General features: G+C 47.8%; 1 protein-coding gene across 2 annotated transcripts; it reads left to right on the forward strand.

The window, feature by feature from the left end:
- The first annotated feature begins 10006 nt into the window (after window positions 1-10006).
- Window positions 10007-21931, forward strand: SFTPD (surfactant protein D). Of its 2 annotated transcripts, XM_049645276.1 has the most exons (8): window positions 10007-10088; window positions 12382-12583; window positions 17194-17310; window positions 17584-17700; window positions 17996-18112; window positions 18389-18505; window positions 19124-19207; window positions 21437-21931. In XM_049645276.1, exons 2-8 carry the CDS (start codon window positions 12385-12387, stop codon window positions 21811-21813), a joined length of 1128 nt encoding a protein of 375 aa, XP_049501233.1. In that variant the 5' UTR covers window positions 10007-10088; window positions 12382-12384; the 3' UTR covers window positions 21814-21931. The 2 variants fall into 2 exon arrangements, with proteins under 2 accessions (XP_049501233.1, XP_049501234.1); XM_049645277.1 differs by lacking the exon at window positions 10007-10088 and having other exon boundaries at window positions 12375-12583.
- The last annotated feature ends 97 nt before the right edge of the window (window positions 21932-22028 follow it).

Here is a 22028-nt window from a genome sequence, read left to right on the forward strand (position 1 = left end):
CTCATGATCTGTGAGCCCCACTTTGGGCTCTATGCTGACAGTATGGAGCCTGCTTGGGATTCTCTCTCTCCCCCCCTCTCTCTTCCCCGACCCTACTCATGCTCTCTCTCTCTCTCTCAAAATAAACTTTAAAAAAAAAAGTATAGACTTAAAAAGAAAGGGCGTTAGGGGAACTTGGATATCCACATGGAAAAGAATAAAAGGACACTTGTCTCACCCTCTATACAAAAATTAAAAATTAAATTATTCCAATTGGCAAATATCAGATTCGTTTTCGTAACTTGTAGAACTCTTTCTACATATATGCTGCAAATCCGGGAAGGTGTCTTGTGAGTGATATGCTAAGAGCTCCCACCTCTGACCTATCTTGAGAATCACCCCCCGGGGAACAGAATCATCCCAGGAAACAACTTAAAAATAAGACTAATGGCACGGTATCCATGGGGTCAGATAATCACATCAGAATCTTTTCAGGTAAATCTGTACCATTAACATCTGGGTGTGCATGCACATCAGCACATGAATGTTTTCATTTCCTAGATGATTGACGAACGTGAGGTTTACATTAGGCATAATAACTATTGCCGATTGGACTTGGACAATAAATACTACAGTTGGGATATCCCGCCGCTTGTGTTTTAGTGTATAAACGCTTGCACACAGGTACGCACAGATGCACCGTAAACCATATCCGCTGCACGCTGTTTGCAATGGTGTGAAACTGGTATGTTTGCAGATAAAAGCGATGAGCTAGTTCTGTGTGTACTGGCCTCATTCTCACGTCTTCAGCTGCAAAAAAGAGAAAGCAAAAGACTGAAAAGGTTGAACAGTGGGCACAATGCAATTTGAGAATACGAAGTAATATTTATCTTTCAAGGATATTTTTGTTGTGCAAAAGGTTAAGCGTCTGACTTCGGCTCACGGGTTCGAGCCCTGCATCAGGCTCTCCGCTGGCAGCACAGAGCCTGATTCGGACAAATCCTCTGTCCCCCTGTCTCTCTCTCCCCCTCCCCCACTCTCTCCCTCTCTCTCAAAAATAAACAAACATTTAAGAAAATAAAATAAGTTGAGATATAATTGACATGCAGCATTGCGTAAGTGTCAAGGTATAAGGCATTGAGGTGATACATTTGTACTGCGGTAAGATTGCCCTTGTAGCAGTAGATAACGCCTCTATCGTGTCACATAATTATCATTTCTCCTAGTGGTAGGAACGATTGAATTCTAATCTCTTACCAAGTTTAAGGCTTACAGTAGAGTTTTGCTGTCTGTATTCCCTGCACTGTGAATTAGATCTTCAGGGCTTATGTATCTAGTAGTTTCCAATATGTACCCTTAAACACTCCTCTTTCCCGTCCTCTCCCTGCCCCCAGTCTTTGGTAACCACCATACCACTGTTTTTTCCTCTTTTTTTTTTTAATGTTTATTTATATCTGGGAATGAGTGGGTGGGGGAGGGGCAGAGAGAGAAGGAGACAAAGAATCCTAAGCAGGCTCCGCACTGTTAGCGCAGAGCTCAGTGTGGGGCTCGAACTCACAGACCGTGAGATCGTGACCTGAGCTGAAATCAAGAGTCAGATGCTTAACCGACTGGGCCACCCAGGCGCCCCAAGACACTCCTATTTTTTTTTTTTAACATTTATTTATTTTTGAGACAGAGAGAGAGCATGAACGGGGGAGGGTAAGAGAGAGGGAGACACAGAATCTGAAACAGGCTCCAGGCTCTGAGCTGTCAGCACAGAGCCCGACGCGGGGCTCGAATTCACGGACCGCGAGATCATGACCTGAGCCGAAGTCTGCCGCTTAACCGACTGAGCCACCCAGGTGCCCCAAGACACTCCTATTTTTAAAGCATAGCCTACCTAACACTATCTTCATCCGTGCGTTGATCATGAAATTTTGCTTTTCTCTGCAGCCTACTCTCTTGAGGAAGCAAATGAAATCGTGTGATATTTGCAGATATAATTCTTTCTGATTATTTTATAATCTGTCTCTGTTGAAATCTCATAAATGCCAAAAACAATGTTCCCTTATATGTACCATGTAGTGTTTGAAGAGTGGGGGTGGTTTTTTCTTTGCCTCTGGTAGAATTTTCCACTGTTATTTAATTTTCTGTGCACCAATCGATTTTATCAGCTGATTTCTAATTCTACCTCTAGGTATTTGTGGGCCTCCCTAGGCGTTGTTTCTAACTCTAACAAAGACTCAAAAGATGTTTGCGAGTAACGTGGTCTTTGGAATTTTGTTCCTTTCCCAAACTTGCATTGGGATTTCAGGGAACTCGATGCCGCTCATGGTTTATGTTCATATTTCCCTAATTGACAGATGCCAGAAGAAGACCACAGATAATATTCTCACCCATCTGACTTTTCGTAATATGGTTATCGTAATTTGTAGAGGCACCCCAGAAGTGCTGTTTGCTTTTGGAGTTAAGTGTGCTCTAGATGATGTTGGATGTAAGGCAGGGATGTTCACGTACAGAGTCACACGTGGATTTTCCATCCGCTTCACATGTCTCCTGAGTATATCCCAGGCCAGCGCTGTCAGTCCCAGCACGTGCATTTTGGTATGGCTCAAATGTGAAATATCCAATTTGATTGTATCTTCTTTCTTCTTCAACATGTGGCTCAACATCAAGGTCATAAGAGGTAGTGCGGCACCAAAAAAAATGTCACTTTTCTTGGACATGGATTTTCTCTGAAATGCTGCATAACAGATGACTCCATATTACATTTATAAGTATCATATCCACCTGTGACATTCTCTTTGTGTTCCTTATGGTCTCGACCAGTATTTACGTGGTGATTGTCCTGCACAGACATCAGAAGAAAGTTCAGGGCTGGCACAAGAGCAAGAAAGCCAAGAAACTGTCCCCAGAGAATAAAGCCACCCAAACCATCCTTTGGCTGGTGACATGGTTTGTTTTCTTTTATTTAGGCAATTCCTTCCTCATCGCGCACCTATCCTTTTCACATTACAAAGATTTTAATCAACAGAACACTGGTGAGTTTTTCTCATCCTGTTACCCAATGACCTGCCCTTTGGTGCTGATCAATAGTGACAGTAGGCTTTTCAAAGTGCTTTGTGCTCTTCCAAAGAGAGGAAAGACCTCAAAAGCAGATAATTGATGGATGATACCCGAAATATGTTACACTTAATGGGTCGGGAGCAAAATTCTTCTTTGTCATGGTAAGGAAAAGTTCTGTACACAGAATTTTAATGCATAGCCCTTTCCCTAATGTCTCTATTTAATTCCAATAGAGATGTTTTTATGAGGTTATTATATTTTTCACTCACCGACAGAATTAAAGGTAAATTTGGGGAATGGTACAAGCAATATTGTCTGGGTAGACTCTTTGAAGCAATTGAGCGAAGTATTTAAAGGTTTTTTTATTTTATGTCAGTGGAAGATCACCTTAGATAAATTGTTGCATCATTATTTAGTTATGGTGATAAAGGACTAATTTAGTGTTCTCTAATCTTACCACATAAATATGTGTCAGAGTGTATATATATATATATATATATATACATATATATACATAATTTTTAATTTTTAGTTATTTTAAGAGAGAGATAGAGAGCAAACAGGGGACAGGAAGAGAGAAAGGGAGACAGAAACCCAAGCAGGACCCATGCTGGCAGCGCAGAGCCCAATGCGGGGCTTGAACTCGCAAACCATGAGATCATGCCCTGAACCGAAATCAAGAATCAGATGCTTAACCGACTGAGCCACCCAGATGCCCCGAGGTAGACACAATTTTTAAGGAGATACTAAGAATTTTTCAGAACTAGCAAAAGAAATCAAGCCACAGATTTATGACAAAAACAATTTCCATTTTAGTGAGGATGCATGTGAGAAGGCTGTTCATAGAATTACTGACCTTAATTTTTTTCTTAAAGACAACAAATCACACATGCACACACATCAATAGCTACCTATCAATAATTACTGATATTTTTCTAAGTACTTTAATCACTTTGATACTAATATAAATGGACTATTGCTTGATTTCATTTTCAGATTATTTATTGCTAGTGTATAGAAATACACCAATATTTGTATATTGATCTTGTAACCTGCATCCTTGCTGAACTAGTTTATTACATGGTTTTTTGCTGCTGTTGTTGTTCCTTAGGATCGTCTGTACATTAGATCACAGCATCTGCAAAGTAGAGACACTTTAACTCTTTCTTTCCATTATGAATGCTTTTAATTGAGGAATCAAGAAAAAAGCTTTCAAAAGGGAAGGCTGGAAAAATCTGAGCAACAAAGTAAAGAAAGTAGTTGGACTACAACTCAAAGTACACAAAAAATATACATGAGTCCATATTGATGTAAATAAATGATTGAGTAAATAAATGGAGAAGAGACCATGCAGAAGAATTATAAACAATTTATGTAGATACTCCATCCTCAAGGAGGTGAATCATACCCCTCTACGTCTTTTTTTTTTTAAGTTTTTTTTAATGTTTATTATTTTGAGAGAGAGAGAGAGAGAGAGCAGGAGCAGGGGCGGGGCAGAGAGAGGGAGAGAAAGAATTGCAAGCAGGAACTCTGCTCATGCACAGAGCGTGACACAGGGGTCGAACTCACGAATCGTGAGATCATGACCTGAGTTGAAGTCAGGAGTCGGATGCTTAACCGACTGAGCCACCCAGGCACCTCTGTAACCCTCCACTTCGTAAGTGTGGGCTGCTCATAGTGATATTCTTCAAAAGAATACAGTAAAGAATGGAAACAATAGTTACTTTTCAGTTAAGAAACCTGAAAAACCTGACTTTAGCGGGGTGATCGAAATCACCACCAACAGTGAAAAATCCTGTTCATAGTAAGTACCTTGGAAACAATATGATGAAAAAGGTAGTTTACCTCTACAGTATTCCTCCCCAAAAGTCATTAGCCCAAGTCTAATCCTGAGAAAAATATAAAAATATGCAATAAAGGGACGTTCTACGAAAAACCTGGCTAGGAACTCTGAAAACTGTCACACTCATCAAAAACAAGGAAAGTCTGAGAAACTCTCACAACCAAGAGGAGACTAACAAACCTAGGCATGACTATGAAAATAATGACGTATCCATGGTGAGCCCTAGGGATACAAAAATAAAATTACTTAAAACCTAGGGAAAATCTAAGAGTGTGGACTTTAGTTAATAATGTATCAAACTGGTTCATTAATGGTAACAAATGTACCTTGTGAACTCAAGATATTAATAATAGGGTAGACTGCTGAGGAGTAGATGAGCATTCTCTGTACTAACTTTGCAAATTTTCTCTAAATCCAAAACGCTTCTTAAAAAACAAAGTTTGTGTTCTAAAAGTGGTGTATCTTGTACAAGTGAAAAGTAATATATTGCAGTCCCTGTTTTTTTATGATCAAGGGATGTTGGTCTTTATCAAATGCCTGTTGTCTGTCCATTGAGCGATCATGCAGTTTTTGTCCTTTGTCCTGTAAATACATTAACATGTTGAAATTATAACAACCTAGTTTGAAGTGATACCAAGGTAGTTTTCAATTGCACACCAAAACTCTGCTCCTATACAGTCCCATCCCTCCTTATTTATGTTCATTTCGTAAATTACATCTTTATACATTGTGTGTTCATTTACTTATTTTATGATGATTATTTAACATATTTGTCTTTTATAAACATTTTTTTGTAATGTTTATTTATTTTCAACAGAAAGAGGGACAGAGTGCGAGTAGGGGAGGGGCAGAGAGAGAGAGGGAGACACAGAATCTGAGGCAGCCTCCAGGCTCTGAGCTGTCAGCACAGAGCCTGATGCGGGACTCGAACCCACACAATGTGAGATCATGACCTGAGCCGAAGTTGGGTGCTTCAGCGACTGAGCCACCCAGGCACCACATTTGGTTCTTTTTTTATAATCTCAATCTCTTTAGTAAATAACTCCTTCTGTTCATTAATTTTATTCTTGAGTTCATTGAATTGTCTTTCTGAGTTTCCCTGTAGCTCATCGAATCTCTTCATAACAGCTATTTTGAATTGTTTATCAATTAGATTGCAATATTCCATGCCTTTGAGTTTGGCTGCTGGAGAATTATTATTGTGTGTGTGTGTGTGATACTATATTTCCCTGAATTTTTCAGTGTTTGAAGACAGGTGCTTCTGCGTTTGTACTTGAAGTAGCAGACGCCTTTCTTACTTAAGGTTTTATACTTTTATTATTGCTGTTCATACAATTCAACAAGCTGACTTTTAGAAGCCTTTCCTCTGAATTCCAGAAGGTGGCTCTATAGCTTAAGTTGGTGCGTTCTTCCTACCAGAGAAGGTGCTCACGCATGAGTTCTGCATACACAGAGATCAGCCCTTGGGGCTTTGAGGGTGCCGTGGGCCTGGTGGGAGGATCCTTGAGTGGCCACACACTCATCCCCCCATCCCCACCCGTGTGCTTGTGAATGGACCTCCTGCTCCTGTCTCAAAGCAGATGGCAGGAAATGCATTCCTTCAGTGTTCTTTGATATTCTCACCTGCTTCCTCCCCTGTCCTCTCTCTCCATTTCAGAGGTCCCTCCTCCAAAATCTGAGTGCTGGTGGAGAAAAGCGGATCTTTCCAGCCACAACCCACACACCTGGAACAGCCGGGCAGTCACTCGCTACTTTTGCTCTCCACTTCCTCTATGGGAGAGGTCAGTGCTTTCCTCCCCTCCCCTCCTGAGTGAGGTGGCTGCTATGCTGGTAAAAGCCTTGTAGTGTTGCACTGGGGAGGGCAGGGAGGTGGGGGGGCTACCTTGGTGAGTTCCTCCCTCTCCTCTGCCTCCTGTTTGACTCTGTTGGCATACAAGACTCTCCCATCAGTCAGGCTGGACCTCCACAAACTCTTTCTCTAATGGGTGCTCATTTTAGTACTCTCCAGATGCCCCTTTTCTTCCCCAATTGCAGTGAGTGGGGTGGGGCAGGCTCAAGGACTCCTTTGGACCCACTGCCCCCACCCAGGTCTTACCCATCCACTTTCAGATGCACGGGTGGGTAGAAACCTCTCAGGGGTCCTGCTGTAATGAGCGGGGGCACTTTTGTTTGGTTATGGATGTTCAGTTAGTTGTTAATCAAAAAAAAAAAAAAAAAAAGATGGGGGGCCCGGGTGGCTCAGTCTGTTGGGCGTCCGACTTCGGCTCAGGTCATGATCTCACAGTCCGTGAGTTCGAGCCCCGCGTCGGGCTCTGTGCTGACAGTTCAGAGCCTGGAGCCTGCTTCAGAGTCTGTATCTCCCTCTCTCTCTGCTCCTCCCCTGCTCGTGCTCTGTCTCTCTCTGTCTCAAAAATAAATAAAAACATTTTAAAAAAATTAAAAAAAAAAGAGAGCAACTCTTGCCACCATAATGCTGACATCACTTTTCTTGAATGTAAATTCTCTTAAATAATAGTAATCAACAATTGTGTTTTCCACTCAGTTTTGTTTCCTATTTTATTGAACTATAATTGACATACAATATTATATTAGTTTCATGTGCACAACATAGTGATTTGACATTTGTGTACATTACAAACTGATCACCACCATGTTTAGTTATCATCAGTCATCATACAAAGTTATTACAATATTATTGACTAGACTCCCCGTGTTATACTTTACCTCCTGTGACTTATTTATTTTATAACTGCAAGTTTGTACCTCTTGATTCTCTTTACCCATTTCACCCTCCATTCCCTACCCCTCTGGCAACCATCCTCTGTTCTCTAAATTTATGAGCTTGGGTTTTGTTTTGTATTGTTTACTTGGTTTTTTTTAGATTCCACTTGTAAGTAAAATCTTGCAGCATTTGTCTTTGTCTGACTTATTTCACTTAGCATAATATTGTCAAGTTCCATTCTTGTTGCTGCAAATGGCAAGATTTCACTATTTTTTAATGGCTCAGTAGTATTCCACTGTATGTATATATACCACATCTTCATTCATTCATTCATTCATCTGGCTGTTTTCATGTCTTGGCTATAGTTAATAATGCTACATTGAACATAGGAGTGTATATATGTTTTCAAATTAGTGTTTTGTTTTCCTCAGAGAGATACCCGGAAGGGGAATTGCTGGATCATATGGTAGAACTATTTTTAATTTTTTGAGGAATCCTCATACTGTTTTCCATAGTGGTTGCACCAATTTACATTCCCACCAACAATACTCGAGGGTTCTTTTTTCTCCACATCCCCACTGGTACTTGTTATTTCTTGTCTTTGTGACACTAACCTTTTTAACAGGTGTCGGGTGGTATCTCATTGTGGTTTGGATTTGCATTTCCCTAACGATGAGTGATGTTGAGCATCTTTTCATGTACTTGTCGGTTACCTGTATGTCATCTTTGGGAAAATGTCTATTCAGATCCTCTGCCCATTTTTTAATTGGATTGTGGGGGTTTTTTTGTTATTGAGTTGCATGAGTTCTTTATATATTTTGGATATGAACTCCTTATCAGATATATCATATGCAAATATCCTCTCCCATTTAGTAGTTTGTCTTTTAGTTTTGTCGATGGTTTCTTTCACGATGCAGAACCTTTTTAGTTTGATGCAGTCCCAATTGTTTATTTTTGCTTTTGTTGCCCTTGATATGGAGTCAGACCCAAAAAACAAAACAAAACAAAACAAAAAAAACTAACAAAAAAAAACCAACCAAATCCTAGTGCTGAAGAATACAATGGCTGACCTGAAAAATTCAAGAGAGTCAACAAAAAACTTGGCCAAGTACAAGAATAAATCAGTGAACTTGAAGGTAGATCTTTTGAAGTTACCCAGTCAGAGAAGGGAAAAAAAAGTGTAAGTAAGTAAGCCTATAGGATTTATGGGACATCATCAAAAGAAATAATATATGCATTGGGGGAATCCTAAGAAAGAGAGCTAGATGGAGAAACAAAGTCTATTTAAAGAAATAGTGATGGAAAAAAAAAAACCTTGCCAAATTTGGGGAGAGAAATGGAATCCCATGCTGATCTAGATCTCTAGGAGCACATGAACATCCTAGAATGGAGAGGGCTGTGTGTTAATAATGAAAGAGTTCTGTCATTAGGGGCTCAGGTAGCTCTATTATGGATCCCGCCTCAAAAAAAAAAAAAAAATTCAGCATAGGAAACAGAAGACCTTTCCCTATGAATTGAAGCATTATAGATTCAGCAGTACACAAGGGGACGCCACAGGAGCATCAGAAGCCGAAAACAAATCAGCACCACCAATGGAAGGGCCAAAAGAGAAGCTTGGACACATGGGGATGTTGGCATGTGGATCTAGGAAAAGAATCCATGCAAGAGATAAAGACACAAGAATCTAGAAGCAAGCAGAGACTTCCTTTGCTATCAAAGGCAGGAGGGTGGGCAACTGGACATTAGAGTTTCTTTGGACATGGCTACAACAGTGTATCAGCAACTCAGGAATCCAAACTGGTCACCTGAGCAATGCACAGGGCAAGCTCCAGCCAAGAAGGTGGGAGATAAGGTCAAGGAAGTTAAGGGAAGGCCATCCCCTAAAAGGCAAGTGGGGGTGTCTCCAAGATCTAAAGTAGGAAGCAAAAGAGTGACCCTGCAAGAGTGGCCCCACAGGCTGCAGCCTCCACAGCCCCTCTACTTGCCCCACCCCTGCCCGGATATGCCAAGGAACTGCCAGCTCTTTCCCAATATCTGGGCAGTAAAGTTGAGGTGAAGGAGGAAGAGAAGGGGGCACAGCAGGTCCTGGATCTTGGAATCTGCAGACGCGGGGCGCATTGACAATAGACGTAGATCATTGTGCTGCTTGCCGGTCTTCTCTGGAGCTCAGATTTTCGGACATCTGTAAAATACAGACACTAATAATGCCATTTAACTCACAGGGCTCTAGGGAGGTACAGGTGAGATCACGGACTGAGAGTGCCGTATAACATTTAAGGTGATATGTGTGGAGTATTATGAATATCAGTGGCAGGTTTCCAGAACCCAAGTGGGGTGAGAGTGAGTCAACAAGGAAGAAATGGCCCCACTTCTTGAAAAGAGCTCTTAAAAGACCAGGGCTGGGCAGCTCAGGTGACAGGGCAGGCATAAATAGCCAGTGCCTGCCAAGGAAAGGCTAATTTGCCTGGAGATCCTGGAGTCCAAGAGGCAGCATCTGTGAGTCTCTATCCTTGCCTTCATTTTGTTTTTTTTCAATGCCCGATGAATATCTCTCTGCCCATATGGCTGGTTTATCCAACTGGTGCTGTGGAGGCAGGGTCTGGTCTGTTCTGGTCTAGGAAGTGTGAAAGGTGGGGGACGGGGTGAGGCGATGAGGAGTGCTCTTTCGCCCCTCACTGCTCCCTATGCTCAGTGGGAGATTTGCTCTCTGGGCTGTGGAGGGCGGTCAGTTGGATGATACCCACCCAGATGCCAGATGCCATTGTCTGGAAGCCCCAGGGGAACAGGCAATTTCAACTTCTCTCTTGTTCCCCTCCATTCCTGATCTATTTATTAAAAAATTTTTTTTAACGTTTTATTTATTTTTGAGACAGAGAGAGACAGAGCATGAACGGGGGAGGGGGAGAGAGAGAGGGAGACACAGAATCGGAAGCAGGCTCCAGGCTCCGAGCCATCAGCCCAGAGCCCGACGCGGGGCTCGAACTCACGGACCGCGAGATCGTGACCTGAGCCAAAGTCGGACGTTTAACCGACTGAGCCACCCAGGCGCCCCAATTCCTGATCTATTTAGAAAGGAGGGTGGTAGAGGAGAAACAGACCAGGTCTCCACAGGCCTGCCTTTTAAGCCCATCCGGGTACCAACTGCCTGTAGGACGTGGACATTCATGCTTCTCCCTTAGCCTCACATCTTTACTTTAAAAAAGAGACTGACTGGGCTAAGTCACTAATTTTCCAACCAGTTTTCAGAGGAGTCATTTTTTTTTTTCTCAATAAAATCTGAATCAGAAAGCTTGGCGCGGACACCGTGGGCTGAGGGGGCTGCAGCTCTGCCCACTCCCTCCATAGCCCCAGCTAAGATGCCGCATCTGAATCGTGGGTCTGAAAACCTGTGAGTCACCTCTCTTCACGGCTCCTTCCGGCTACAGTGGGTGCTGGTGCCTTGAGCTGCTGGGCAGAATGTCGACTGGTTTTCATTCTTCCTCCGATTCGGGGCGCAGAACCCCAGAGGTGCTGTAGCTGCGGACCAGGGGACAATGCCCTCGTTCTGGCCTGGGTCCTTCAGTGCTCATGACTGAGCTTCTGCCGCAATAAGGGAGCTCACCTGGGTATTTCTAGAGATTCCCAGGAAGCCCAGGCAAGTGGCGAATTCACAACTGAAAGAGGCTCCTGCAAAATAGGGATCATCCAGCCCAGGGTCACCAGCAACCTGGAGAAGGCACTTCTCTGGCCAGGAAAGCCCCTCCCCTGCCACCACCTCAGCCTGCCTGGTGACCCCCTTCTCCTTTGCACGTGTCCCCCAGGCTTTGTTCCTAGCCTCTGCAACTCCCACAAGCTCTTCCCATGCTCATAACCTTACCATTTCTCTCTGAGAGAGGAAAGAAGTCCAAGAGTGGAGGTGACCGAGGCCCTGTACCTGCCCCCGGTCTCACTTAGTCCCTAAGTCCTAATCAGATGGTGCCTGGATGCCCTATTGGACATCTGCTCTCCCTATCCCCGAACTAGCCTTCCCTTGACTGAACCCACCTCACGTGGCCCTTTCCTCCATGAGGCCTTTCTCTCAAGTTCTTTTAGGTGGTCAGAGCAGAATGCCACATGCCCCAGGGGCTCTCCAGCTGCTAAGTTAGCTTCTCTGAGAACTTTCACTTGGGTTCTGTGTGTGAATTTCCTCATGGAGATGGTGTCCAGTCCAGGGATGGCAAATCGCTTGGAAAACATGCAACCACACACCCAGCCTGTGCTCAGGACAGACATCACTAAGCGTTCAGGATCCTAGCTCCTTTCCAGAACCACACTGCAGACACCAAGAGTGTTGGTCCATCCAAGGCAGCAAGTGAGAGGAAAGGGGGTTGCCCTGTCAGAGCTAAGCCAACCACCTTGACGGTATAGACAGGGAGCTGGAGGTCCAAAGACGGGAAAGGTCCTTCCCGGAAGCACCCAGTGAATCCTTCCTGATGTGACATGTGGCCTCAGTGAGGATTTCTACATCCTACCCCTGTGCCGACGGCAGTCCCCAAGGGAAGTCACAAGAAAGGACAACACGGGCATCTGAGAATAGGTGGATTCTCCTGCGAACTTATAGTTGAGTTCCAGCTGGGTAACTCATGCTTTCCCAGACCAGACCATATGCCCACCTGGTCCCTAAACTGCTTTGGGAGACTTGCTTCTCTCAGCCCCATGGAGGGAGGGCAGGTGGGGAGGTGCTTCTCCTGACCTTCAGGAGCTGGGCCAAGCCCTAACCCATGTCCTGGGACCAAGAGCATGTCCTTTCTCGTTCTGTTCACCTGCCTAGGCCATGCTTCTCATCCCTCTCTCCGTGCTGATGCTGTTCACACAGCCCCTGAGGTCACTGGGAACAGAAATGAAGACCTATTTCCAGAGAACAGCTGCCAGCGCCTGCACCTTGGTCATGTGTAGCCCCATGGAGAACGGCCTGCCTGGTCGCGATGGACGGGATGGGAGAGAGGGCCCCCGGGGCGAGAAGGGGGATCCAGGTAGAGCTGGGACCACTGGCTTGTCCTAGTGGAAAGGGGTGGGCATTGGAATTGTAACCAACCCAGAAGTACTGGGATGTTCTGCTACGGAAGGCTCAGAGGTGGACTTCTTCCTGAGCGGATGGGTTTCCCCTAGATGTTTGGTCCATCTGAAACACTGCCTTACCGATTGGAAAATGACTGCTGCTCTGAGCCCCCAGGTGCCTCCCTCCATTGTCAGCTGACTTGTCTCCTTCTTTGGCACCTTCTCCTTCCTCCCACTCCAAAAATGAGGAAATGGTGGGTAAATCGAATCTGTGGCTCTCCAGAACCCTGCTCCAGGACTTAACAGTTTGTCACCTGGATTAAATAGGGTCGGTGCAGGGTGTCAAATATTTTCAGTATCATATGCCTTGACTCATATGTGGAATTTGAGAAACACAACAGATGAACACAGGGGAAGGAAAGGAAAAATAAGATTAAAACTGAGAGGGAGGCAAACCACAAGAGACTCTTAAATACAAAGAAGAAACTGAGGGTTGCTGGAGGGGAGGTGTGTGGAGGGATGGGTTAAATGGGTGACGGGCATTAAGGAGGGCACTTGTTGGGATGAGCACTGGGGGTTCTACGTAACAGATGAATTATTGGGTTCTGCTCCCCAAGCCCAGACTCCACTGTATGTTAAGTAACTTGAATTCAAATTTTAAAATATATATTTTTTTCAATAGTCATGAAGGACGGGAAAGAAAGAGGTTCTGTGACCCCATACTCAGATCTGATCACAAGGATCTGTCCTAATACATTACAGAGAGAGTGAAAGGGAGCTCACATTCCTGTGTCCAGCCTTGTGCTTGGGCGTTCACTGAGTAATTCATTTAATCCTACCAGAAGTCTTACAGGGAACATATGAATCTCATTTGACAGGTAAGAAAATTGTGACACGGAGAGGCTAAATGACACCCAGTCTGGAGGGGAAAGGACACGAGCTTCTGCATCAGACAGATCTGTGCTTGACTACCAGCTCCATTTCTACAGCAGGGACCCACCCTGGGACAAGCCAGTGCCCCTGAGTCTCAGTTTGCTCATCTATAAATGGGAATAATATCTACTACATAGTGACAAATAACGGAGCCAAGGCTTTCTTTTTTGTCAGGTTGTTAGGATAAAGTTACATCTTTCTGTTGGACCAATTGGGTGAATTCTCGTGAGGTTTCCACAGGTACTGATTATTTAAGGGAATCATCTGAGAAGTACTGTCCCGTAGGGGAGGATCTGGGTCCAGTGGCAAGGAGTCAGAATTCAGTGAGCCAGCATCTAGGACAAGGGACCCCCAGGTTCTGGGCTAGGGCTATGGAGCTATCAACCGTGGTCTTTATCTTTTGGGAGTTGGCATTTTGGTTGGGGAGGAAGGAAACTAACAACATTTAAGTTGGAAAGAATAGGTAGCATCCCCAGGCTTTGTAGGATAAGGGACAAGTGAGTACCTATCTGTCCTTTACAGACAGAAAGTGGCTACTGACATGAATGGCCCGGGGCTCAGGGAAGGCCCCTGGAAGTGAACTCGGAAGGCGTATTCAAGGTGTCAGCATCTTGGAGAATCCCCGCTCTCTCTAGCTCTCAAAGGGCACTGAATTGAATCCTGGGGGGCCCTTTCCTATGGTCACACTGTGAGCCTAAGCATAGAGTGTGGCTGAGACCTCCCTCTCTTCTGCAGGTGGTTCGCCCCATGCACATTCCAAGCCCGGCCTTGGGTTGGTGCTTGGAGAGAGAACCATGCACAGATGGGCCAGGGGACCAGGCTGCACTCTGGCTCCTGAATTGCAGGCATGTTAGTCACTCAACCATTATGGGTCTGAGAATTTCCTACCGAGCTTGGAGCATCTCAAAATCCTGACCCATGTAAGTCTGACTGGGGCCAGAGTCTGCCCTTGTGACAATGTCCCCTGCAGATTTTGATGCACAGGGTTCCAAGAACCTGCTGTAAAGGACAAGATAAGCCTGAGAGAAGAGAGCCTTGAGCAGAGGTAGGGGGTGGAGAGGGCTCAATGCGGTAATGCCTCAGGTGTATCATGGAGGTCCAGTAAGACCCCACACTGCTTTGCAGCCTGTATTTCCAGGGACAGTCCTCTTATTCCTCAGCATCTCCAAGATTCCAGAAGGATTTAGTGTATATAGGCATGTATCTCCCGGAGTAAAACCACACACCCCTCAGCAGCTCACAAGGACACTCTTCACCCTTGCATACTCCTCTGACCTCACCTCTTCTGGCCACACTGGCTCCTTGCTGGTCCCTAACCACATCCAGCCCCCTGCCACCCCAGGGCCCTATCACTGCTCTTCCCATAGCTGTCCCTGTGGGTCACTCCTCGGCTCTTTCACGGCCTTACTTACAGACCACCTTCTCCACGAGTCTGTCCCTGACCACCCTACTTGGAAGACACTACCCCTGCCTTCTGACACTCTCTGTGCTATATTTTTCCTCAATGGCACTTATTCTGCTCTAATAAACCGTATGTTGTACATTTTGATTTTTATGATCTGTCTCTGTGCAGTTGGGTTTCAGCCCCAAGAGAAAGAGGGATCTGATGTTGTGTCTGCTTTTTTCACTGTTGTGTCCCCGCATTGCCGATGGTGTCTTGTGCACAGTAGAAGTTTCGAGTGAGTACTTGTGGAATGAGTGACTGTAAGATGTAAGGAAAGGAGGAATTTAGTGCAGTTCAGACTGGCCAGACCGCGGGTCCACAAAGCTTCACTTCAGGTGGCGTTAAGGCACAGGGCTGGCCTTTGGGGGACACTGGGATGCAAAATTAGTGCTTTGGGAGGCATGGGTGCTTGCTGTTGAAGAGGGAGTCCCTTCATGGTCTCCAGGACTTCTACACCATGGATGGGAGACCTCTAACGCTTTTTCTACCGGCTGCCATCCCAGCCAGGGTGGAGCCCAAGGGGACCTCAGCCTAGGGATAGGACATCTCTGCCCAGCATGGTGCCCTATTGGATATGGGGTGAGGGGCCCATCCTGTAACCCTCCATGCTTCCATTTCATTCCTGGTGAGGATCATAACTAGAGGCAGGATACAAATGCCCAGCACAGAGCCTCTCAGTCACCCATCACAGGCACCCACCCCCACCACCAGCACAGTGTTACCCAGGCAGGCCTGGCCCCTCCTGGAGCACAAGTCTCCAAGCCTGACATGTCCTCTTCCCTCTGCGAGTCTCTCTAAATCCTCCTGACCCTGAAGTCCCATTTGCTCCCTCAGGAAGACAGCTCTGGCCATATGTGTGTGTACTGGGTTGGGGTGATGATGTGGTAGGACAAGGGGCATCTTGCAAATCTTCTTCCTCACTCATTACTTGTGCCTCACCGTTTAAAATCCTATTGCAAATCTCTTGCAGACCGGGTTCTGGTGCTAACATTTGCATCTTGCCCGGTTATATTCCACAGATGGTTTCTCAGTGAACAGATGAGTGAATGAACAAGTCAGCGGCACCTGTCAGGTGTCATTCCTTCTCTTTTTGCACATGAATGTTCGTAACAGCTTTATTCCCAACAGCCCAGAGATGGGAAGAGCCCAGATGTCCATCAACTGATGAGTGGATGAACAAGACGGGTTCTGTCCACACAGTGGAATAATACTCAGCCACACAAAGGAATGAAACCCTGAGACACACTGCCAAGTGGATGGACCTCAAAAATGTCACTCTGAGTTAAAACAGCCAGACATAAATGGTCATCTATTGTCTGATTCCATTTATATGAAATGTCCAAAATAGGAAATAGAGACAGAAAGCAGAGTAGTGCTATCCAGAGGCTGGGGAGAGGGGAGGTTGGGGGTGATGGCTTAGTGGCTATGGGTTTTTTTTTGGGTGACGAAGTGATTTTGAACTAAATACAGGAGGTAATTGCACACCACTGTGGACGTGCTAACTGCCAATCAATGGTATACTTTACAACAGGCTAATGTTATATTACATGAATTTCACCTCAGTAAAAACACAAAAAACAAACAACAACAACAACAACAAAAAGAATAACCAAATGAACAGAACTGAGTGTAAAACTCTATTTTTAATTTTTTGAGGACCCTTCATTCTGTTTTCCACAGTGGCTGCGCCGATTTACGTTCCCATCAATAGCGCATGAGGGGTTCCCTTTTCTCCACATCCTAATCAACACTTGTTATCTCTTGTCTTTTTGCTAATAACCATTCTAACAGGGGTAAGGTGACATCTCATCGTGGTCTCGATCTGCATTTCCCTGATGATCGGTGCCAGGTGTCATTTCTGACAAACTCTGGTTCTGGGAAGGGGAGAACAAGGAGTCCATGATCAAGGCTAAATGCTGACAGACTGCCTGCTGTATATACCGTGGTCTTGGGGCAGGGGGAGGTGCCCTGCGTGGAAAGTCAGATGGGTCTTGGCTTGAGTTCACAGCCAGCTCCAGCAAGCCTGTTTTCTCACCTGTAAAATAGGGGTGTGGACACCCATTTCCTGGATCACCACTGCACCAAGGAGTGTGGAAGTGGGATGTCTACACCCTGTAGAACCCTGAAGGAATGCAAGGGGCCCGACTGTGCACGCAGCTGGCTCGTCTCTGGGCCTAAGGTTTGTGCCCATTTCTTCTGCTGCTGCAGGTTCGCCAGGAGCTGTAGGGAGAGCGGGGACGCCTGGACCGGCTGGCCCAGTTGGGCCCAAAGGGGAGAATGGCTCTGCTGGAGAGCCTGGACCAAAGGGAGACTCTGGACCATCTGGTGAGCAGCTGGGCATGGAATGCAGATGTCTGCAGGTGGTGCTGCAGCCTCTAGAACATGCCAGTAGATATGCACAGATCCCACCCCAGGAAGAAGGAAGAAGGTTGTTCTGAAGGTGGTACCGGGTTATTGCAGGGGAGACTGAACTCCTGTTGACCTCACCTTTTATGACGATGCTGCCTCTCTTGACTTCTATCACTGCTGTCCTCTCTTCGGACGCTCCCACTTCCAGCAGGATTTAGTGTCACTGACCATGCTGGGCCTTTTCCCCAGGACCTCCGGGACCTCGAGGTACGCCTGGTCCAGCTGGCAGAGAGGGTGCCTCAGGGAAGCAGGGAAATGTAGGACCTCAAGGCACACCAGGCCCCAAAGGAGAGGCTGGGCCCAAAGGTAGGTGGTTGGTAGGTGGCCAGTCTGGGAGGGAGAAGGGAGGAATACGGCACAGTCCAGGGTGTGACCCAAGGCCGGCTCGAGTGCCGGGAAATGCCCAGACCATCAGCGCTGGGCAGGCCTTGTCGTGGCCCCTTCTCCCCCACATTCCCACATTGACGGCGTTTTCCTGTTCGTCTCCGCGGAGGAACCCCGGCCAGTAAGCAGCACCTTCTCACCGGTTCTCTCTCCCCTTGGAGCGAAGGGTGAAAAGTCCACTCTCGGCAGCTTTTGCTCCAATTTGTTCCTTCCTCAGGAGATGTGGGTGTGCCTGGCATGCAGGGCTCTGCAGGGCCGAGAGGCCCCCCAGGGGTTAAAGGAGAGAGAGGTGCCCCTGGTGAGCGTGGAGCCACTGGAAATGCTGGGGCAGTGGGTGAGTGACGGAAGGAGCTAGGACGGGGCTCCGGTTCCCTTGTGCATCCCTGATGCTGGTGATGGCCACCCCTCCCCCACCGCCACTCATCAAGTTGGAGCTGGTGTTACTGGGTGGTAGGGAAAGTCTATGTCCAAGGAGGGTGCATGGCTGGGTTCGGGGAGCAGTCTGTATCGGGGAGGGGGGACCGCAGGCCAGGTGGACAGCCCATGTCTTGGGAGGGTGACAATGCTGGAAAGTGGATACAGAGCTCACCCAGTTCTTCTCTGATCCCAGGCCCTGCTGGAGCCATGGGTCCGCCAGGACCTCCAGGTGCCAAAGGGCCCGCAGGACCGAAGGGGGACAGAGGTGCTCCTGGGGACAAAGGAGCAAAGGGAGAGAGCGGGCTTCCTGGTAAGGCAGCATCTGCTAGATCTGGGAGCCACCACGGGGTGGGGACAGGGGGAGGGAGGTGGCCTTCTTTATCTCAGGACAGCCTATCTTCGGCCCCATTAACCACAGGGAGCCGGTGGGAAGCAGGAACGCTAGCGCTAGCGGGAAGGAAGGCAGGGGAATGAGGCTCTGGTTTTAGACTCTTACTCACAGGAGGGCAGCCCTGAGCAGCTTTTCCATCCGATCACCGGAGAAAGCACAGCTCCCTTCCCAATTCAAAGGATAGCTTTGACTACCAAATAACCCAGTGGACGGGAAGTACTGATGAAAGTATATTCCTGTCCCCCCAAAGAAGGTGCTATGAGATCCCCAGAATTGGGAGTTAAATTTTCACAGGTTCAGTGTCAGTGATGTGCAGGGACCTGCTCTGGGGACAGTTTGTTCATAGAAGTATAGGAAATCTGGGGGCAACAGGGGCTAGTTGTGTTAGTGGATGTGGGCTTGCTAGGGCCTGGTCCCAGCTCCTTATCCCGTCCCCTACATGTGCCTGCAGCTGGGTATCTTTCCCTTAAGGCCCAAGCTCTGAGCTGATCCCAGGCTATGCTGGGCTTGCCTTCACTCGACCTCTCTCTTCTGCAGACATCACTGCTCTGAGGCAGCAGGTGGAGGCCTTACGTGGACAGGTCCGACACCTCCAGAATGCCTTCTCTCAGTATAGGAAAGGTACGTTCCTGGATCCGAATCGAGCCAGGCACCAAGGCTAGGCCTCCGACTGGGCCTGGGCCTTGGTTTGGAGTTGGTTGGGTCTGGGTCTGGGATTGGAACAGGCTGGGACCATATTTAGAGCCAGATCTGGCTCTGGGGCAGGGTCTGGGGCTGAGAGTAGTGCTGGGACAGAGCAGGCAGCCCTATACTCCAGGATCTGGAAGTAGATGCAAGAGACAGAGAGGAGGGTGTGGCCATATCACCAGTTCAATGGGGGTGATGGAAGCCTGGTGGAGGTTATCAGGCTCCGGGATGCCCCCCGCCCCCCAACATCACAGCCGCCTATGACCCGATCTGTGCCCTGAGACCTGTGCAGTTCAACAGACCTTCACTCCTGCCTGCCCCGTGCTGCTCCCTGTGATAGACAGGGGATATCCAACCCAGGATGCATTTCTTACCTCTGTGGGACCCGGCGTGTGAGTGCCCAGATATTGTTTCACAGCCCAAGGCAGCAGAGAATCTGGACACTGTCCTGAGGGCTGGGGCTGGGATGCTGCTCTCGGGGTTCAAGGCTGGTGGGGGCCTAGCCTTGCTATGTGGCCATGAAGTATGTCACCTTGGACATGCCCATGGCTCTGGAAGGGGACTGACCACCTCTAGGCTCCAGCCAGTGCTGGGCTCTCCCTGCACCCTGCTGGGTGTTTAAATCAGGGATTCTTCCTAATCCTGGAATCCTGCAGAGTACCCTGTGCCTTTTGGAATCTCCACCTTGGTCCTTGACTGGCCCTCCTCATCAGCTCTCCCTGACGTCAGCTTTGGGTCTCCATCATTCATCAAATCTCCCTGATCCAAAAAAAGAAGCGATTTCCAAAGGTGTAGATCCTAAAGGGGCCTCACTGGGTAAGACACAGGTTTGGCTCCTAAGTACCAAGTACCTAAGAACCAAGGATGGGAGTTTCAGGTATTGGGTATGTCTCACTCCCTCCACAACAAATTTGCACATGTGTTCACTCACTCCTTTGCACACCGCTGCAAAGTGGAACATGTCCAGAGATGCCGGCCACATGTGTGTACTCAAATACCATCACTCACCCCACACCATGACATACATGAGCACACGCATACGTACACGCACACGTCCAGACGGTAAGTACTCCCATGTACCTCCAGAAGAATACAGGGACGTGTTCATGTATGCACACGTGTGCCCACCCAGATGCATGGAACATAGAAGCCAGTAGCGGCACATGAACTCTTGCACTGACCTTGTCCAGGGCTGCCCCGAGTGCCGTCCGTCCTGAGCCTGTGGAGAATCTGCCCCCGAGCCCTAGTTGAAGCTACTCAGAGAAGGGCAGGGGTTCGGGGTGCACCCTGAGGTCTAACCAGCCCAGTGAGGCCAGGGCACAGCCCTCTCGGTGGCCCTGAAGATTTCCGTGCCTGAGCCCAAAAGCCAAAGGGATGGGGATGGGATGGAAGATTAGACACGTGATATGTCACATAGTTGATGTTTTTATGAAGCGTACCCCCGCTTCGGAAATGAGGAATTAGAAACCCTGAAAAGGGAAGTAACTTTCCTTTTTCCACCTAGGCAGTCATTGCCAGGATGGGGTGGCAATCAGAACACCTGGCTTCCGATTCCCAAACAGGGCTCTCCCAGAATTGATCCCCTCTGCCCCCTGCCACCTCTCAGGTGCCTTCATCCCCTCACCCAGCACCCTGGAGAGGCTGACTGGCTGGGGCATCACCCACATGCATCCCGAGGGGCCAACATCGGGCTGCAGTGAGTGCAGAGATTAGCACAGTGAGGCTCTCAGATGCCCCTGCCCCACCCCCAGCACACGCACATCAGAAACTGCCCCAGCCATCACTCACCAAAGTCATTGCAATTCTCACTGACCCCAGCACACAACGTGGGGTGAAACAGAAAGAGCACGTTCCAGCTCTAGCGTCCCAGCAAACAAGGTTCAGTCCTAAACGTACATTTGCCGGGTATGTGACTCCGGGCCCCTTACTTAACCTCTCTGGGCTCTAGTGTCCTCATCTATAACTACGGACCACAGGAGTTCCTCCCAGGCTGCATTGTGAAGCCAGTGCACTGGAACCAAGTGCCTCAGTTTTGTCCTATCGGGTGCCCTGATATCCCACATGGATGCTGGGTGGGTGGGGGCTGTCGCACAAAGGTCACAGAGCCCCGGAGCTCTGGCCTGGTGCTGCCATAACCCCAACCTGACTGTCCTCTTCTCCTAGTGGAGCTCTTCCCCAATGGCCGAGGTGTCGGGGAGAAGATCTTCAAGACAGGAGGTATTGAAAAGAGTTTTGAGGACGCACAGCAGGTGTGTATACAGGCCGGGGGACAGATGGCCTCCCCACGCTCTGCGGCCGAGAACGACGCCCTGCAGCAGCTGGTCACCGTTGAGAACAAGGCTGCTTTCCTGAGTATAACCGACATCAAGACGGAAGGCAAGTTCATCTACCCCACCGGGGAGCCCCTGGTCTATTCCAACTGGGCCCCAGGGGAGCCCAACAACAATGGCGGCGCAGAGAACTGTGTGGAGATCTTTACCAATGGCAAGTGGAACGACAAGGCCTGCGGAGAGCAGCGCCTGGTGGTCTGCGAGTTCTGAGCCACCGGGGTGGGGGGCCGTGCTCCACCCGGGAGCCTGGCCAGCGAGTGGGGGCCTGGCCAACGAGTGGGGGCCCAGACCTGTGTGCTGCCGATGCCCCAATAAAATGGCGCCGCCTCTGCTGGCCAGGGCTTCTCCACAGAGCAGTCGGGGAGGTCCCTGCGGAAAGCCTCTCTCAGAGTCAAATGGCTTCACACGTGGGAGACTTGTCAGAG

The sequence above is a fragment of the Panthera uncia genome, chromosome D2 (genome assembly GCF_023721935.1).
Source record: "Panthera uncia isolate 11264 chromosome D2, Puncia_PCG_1.0, whole genome shotgun sequence".
Classification (NCBI taxonomy): domain Eukaryota; kingdom Metazoa; phylum Chordata; class Mammalia; order Carnivora; family Felidae; genus Panthera; species Panthera uncia.

Bases quoted from the DNA above. Each gene is read 5' to 3' on its own strand.
- SFTPD (XM_049645276.1), top strand. From the start codon at position 12,385: ATGCTTCTCATCCCTCTCTCCGTGCTGATGCTGTTCACACAGCCCCTG. The intron at 12,584-17,193 runs GTAGAGCTGGGA...CTGCTGCTGCAG, and splicing joins GGGCGAGAAGGGGGATCCAG to GTTCGCCAGGAGCTGTAGGG. The intron at 17,311-17,583 runs GTGAGCAGCTGG...CCTTTTCCCCAG, and splicing joins GGGAGACTCTGGACCATCTG to GACCTCCGGGACCTCGAGGT.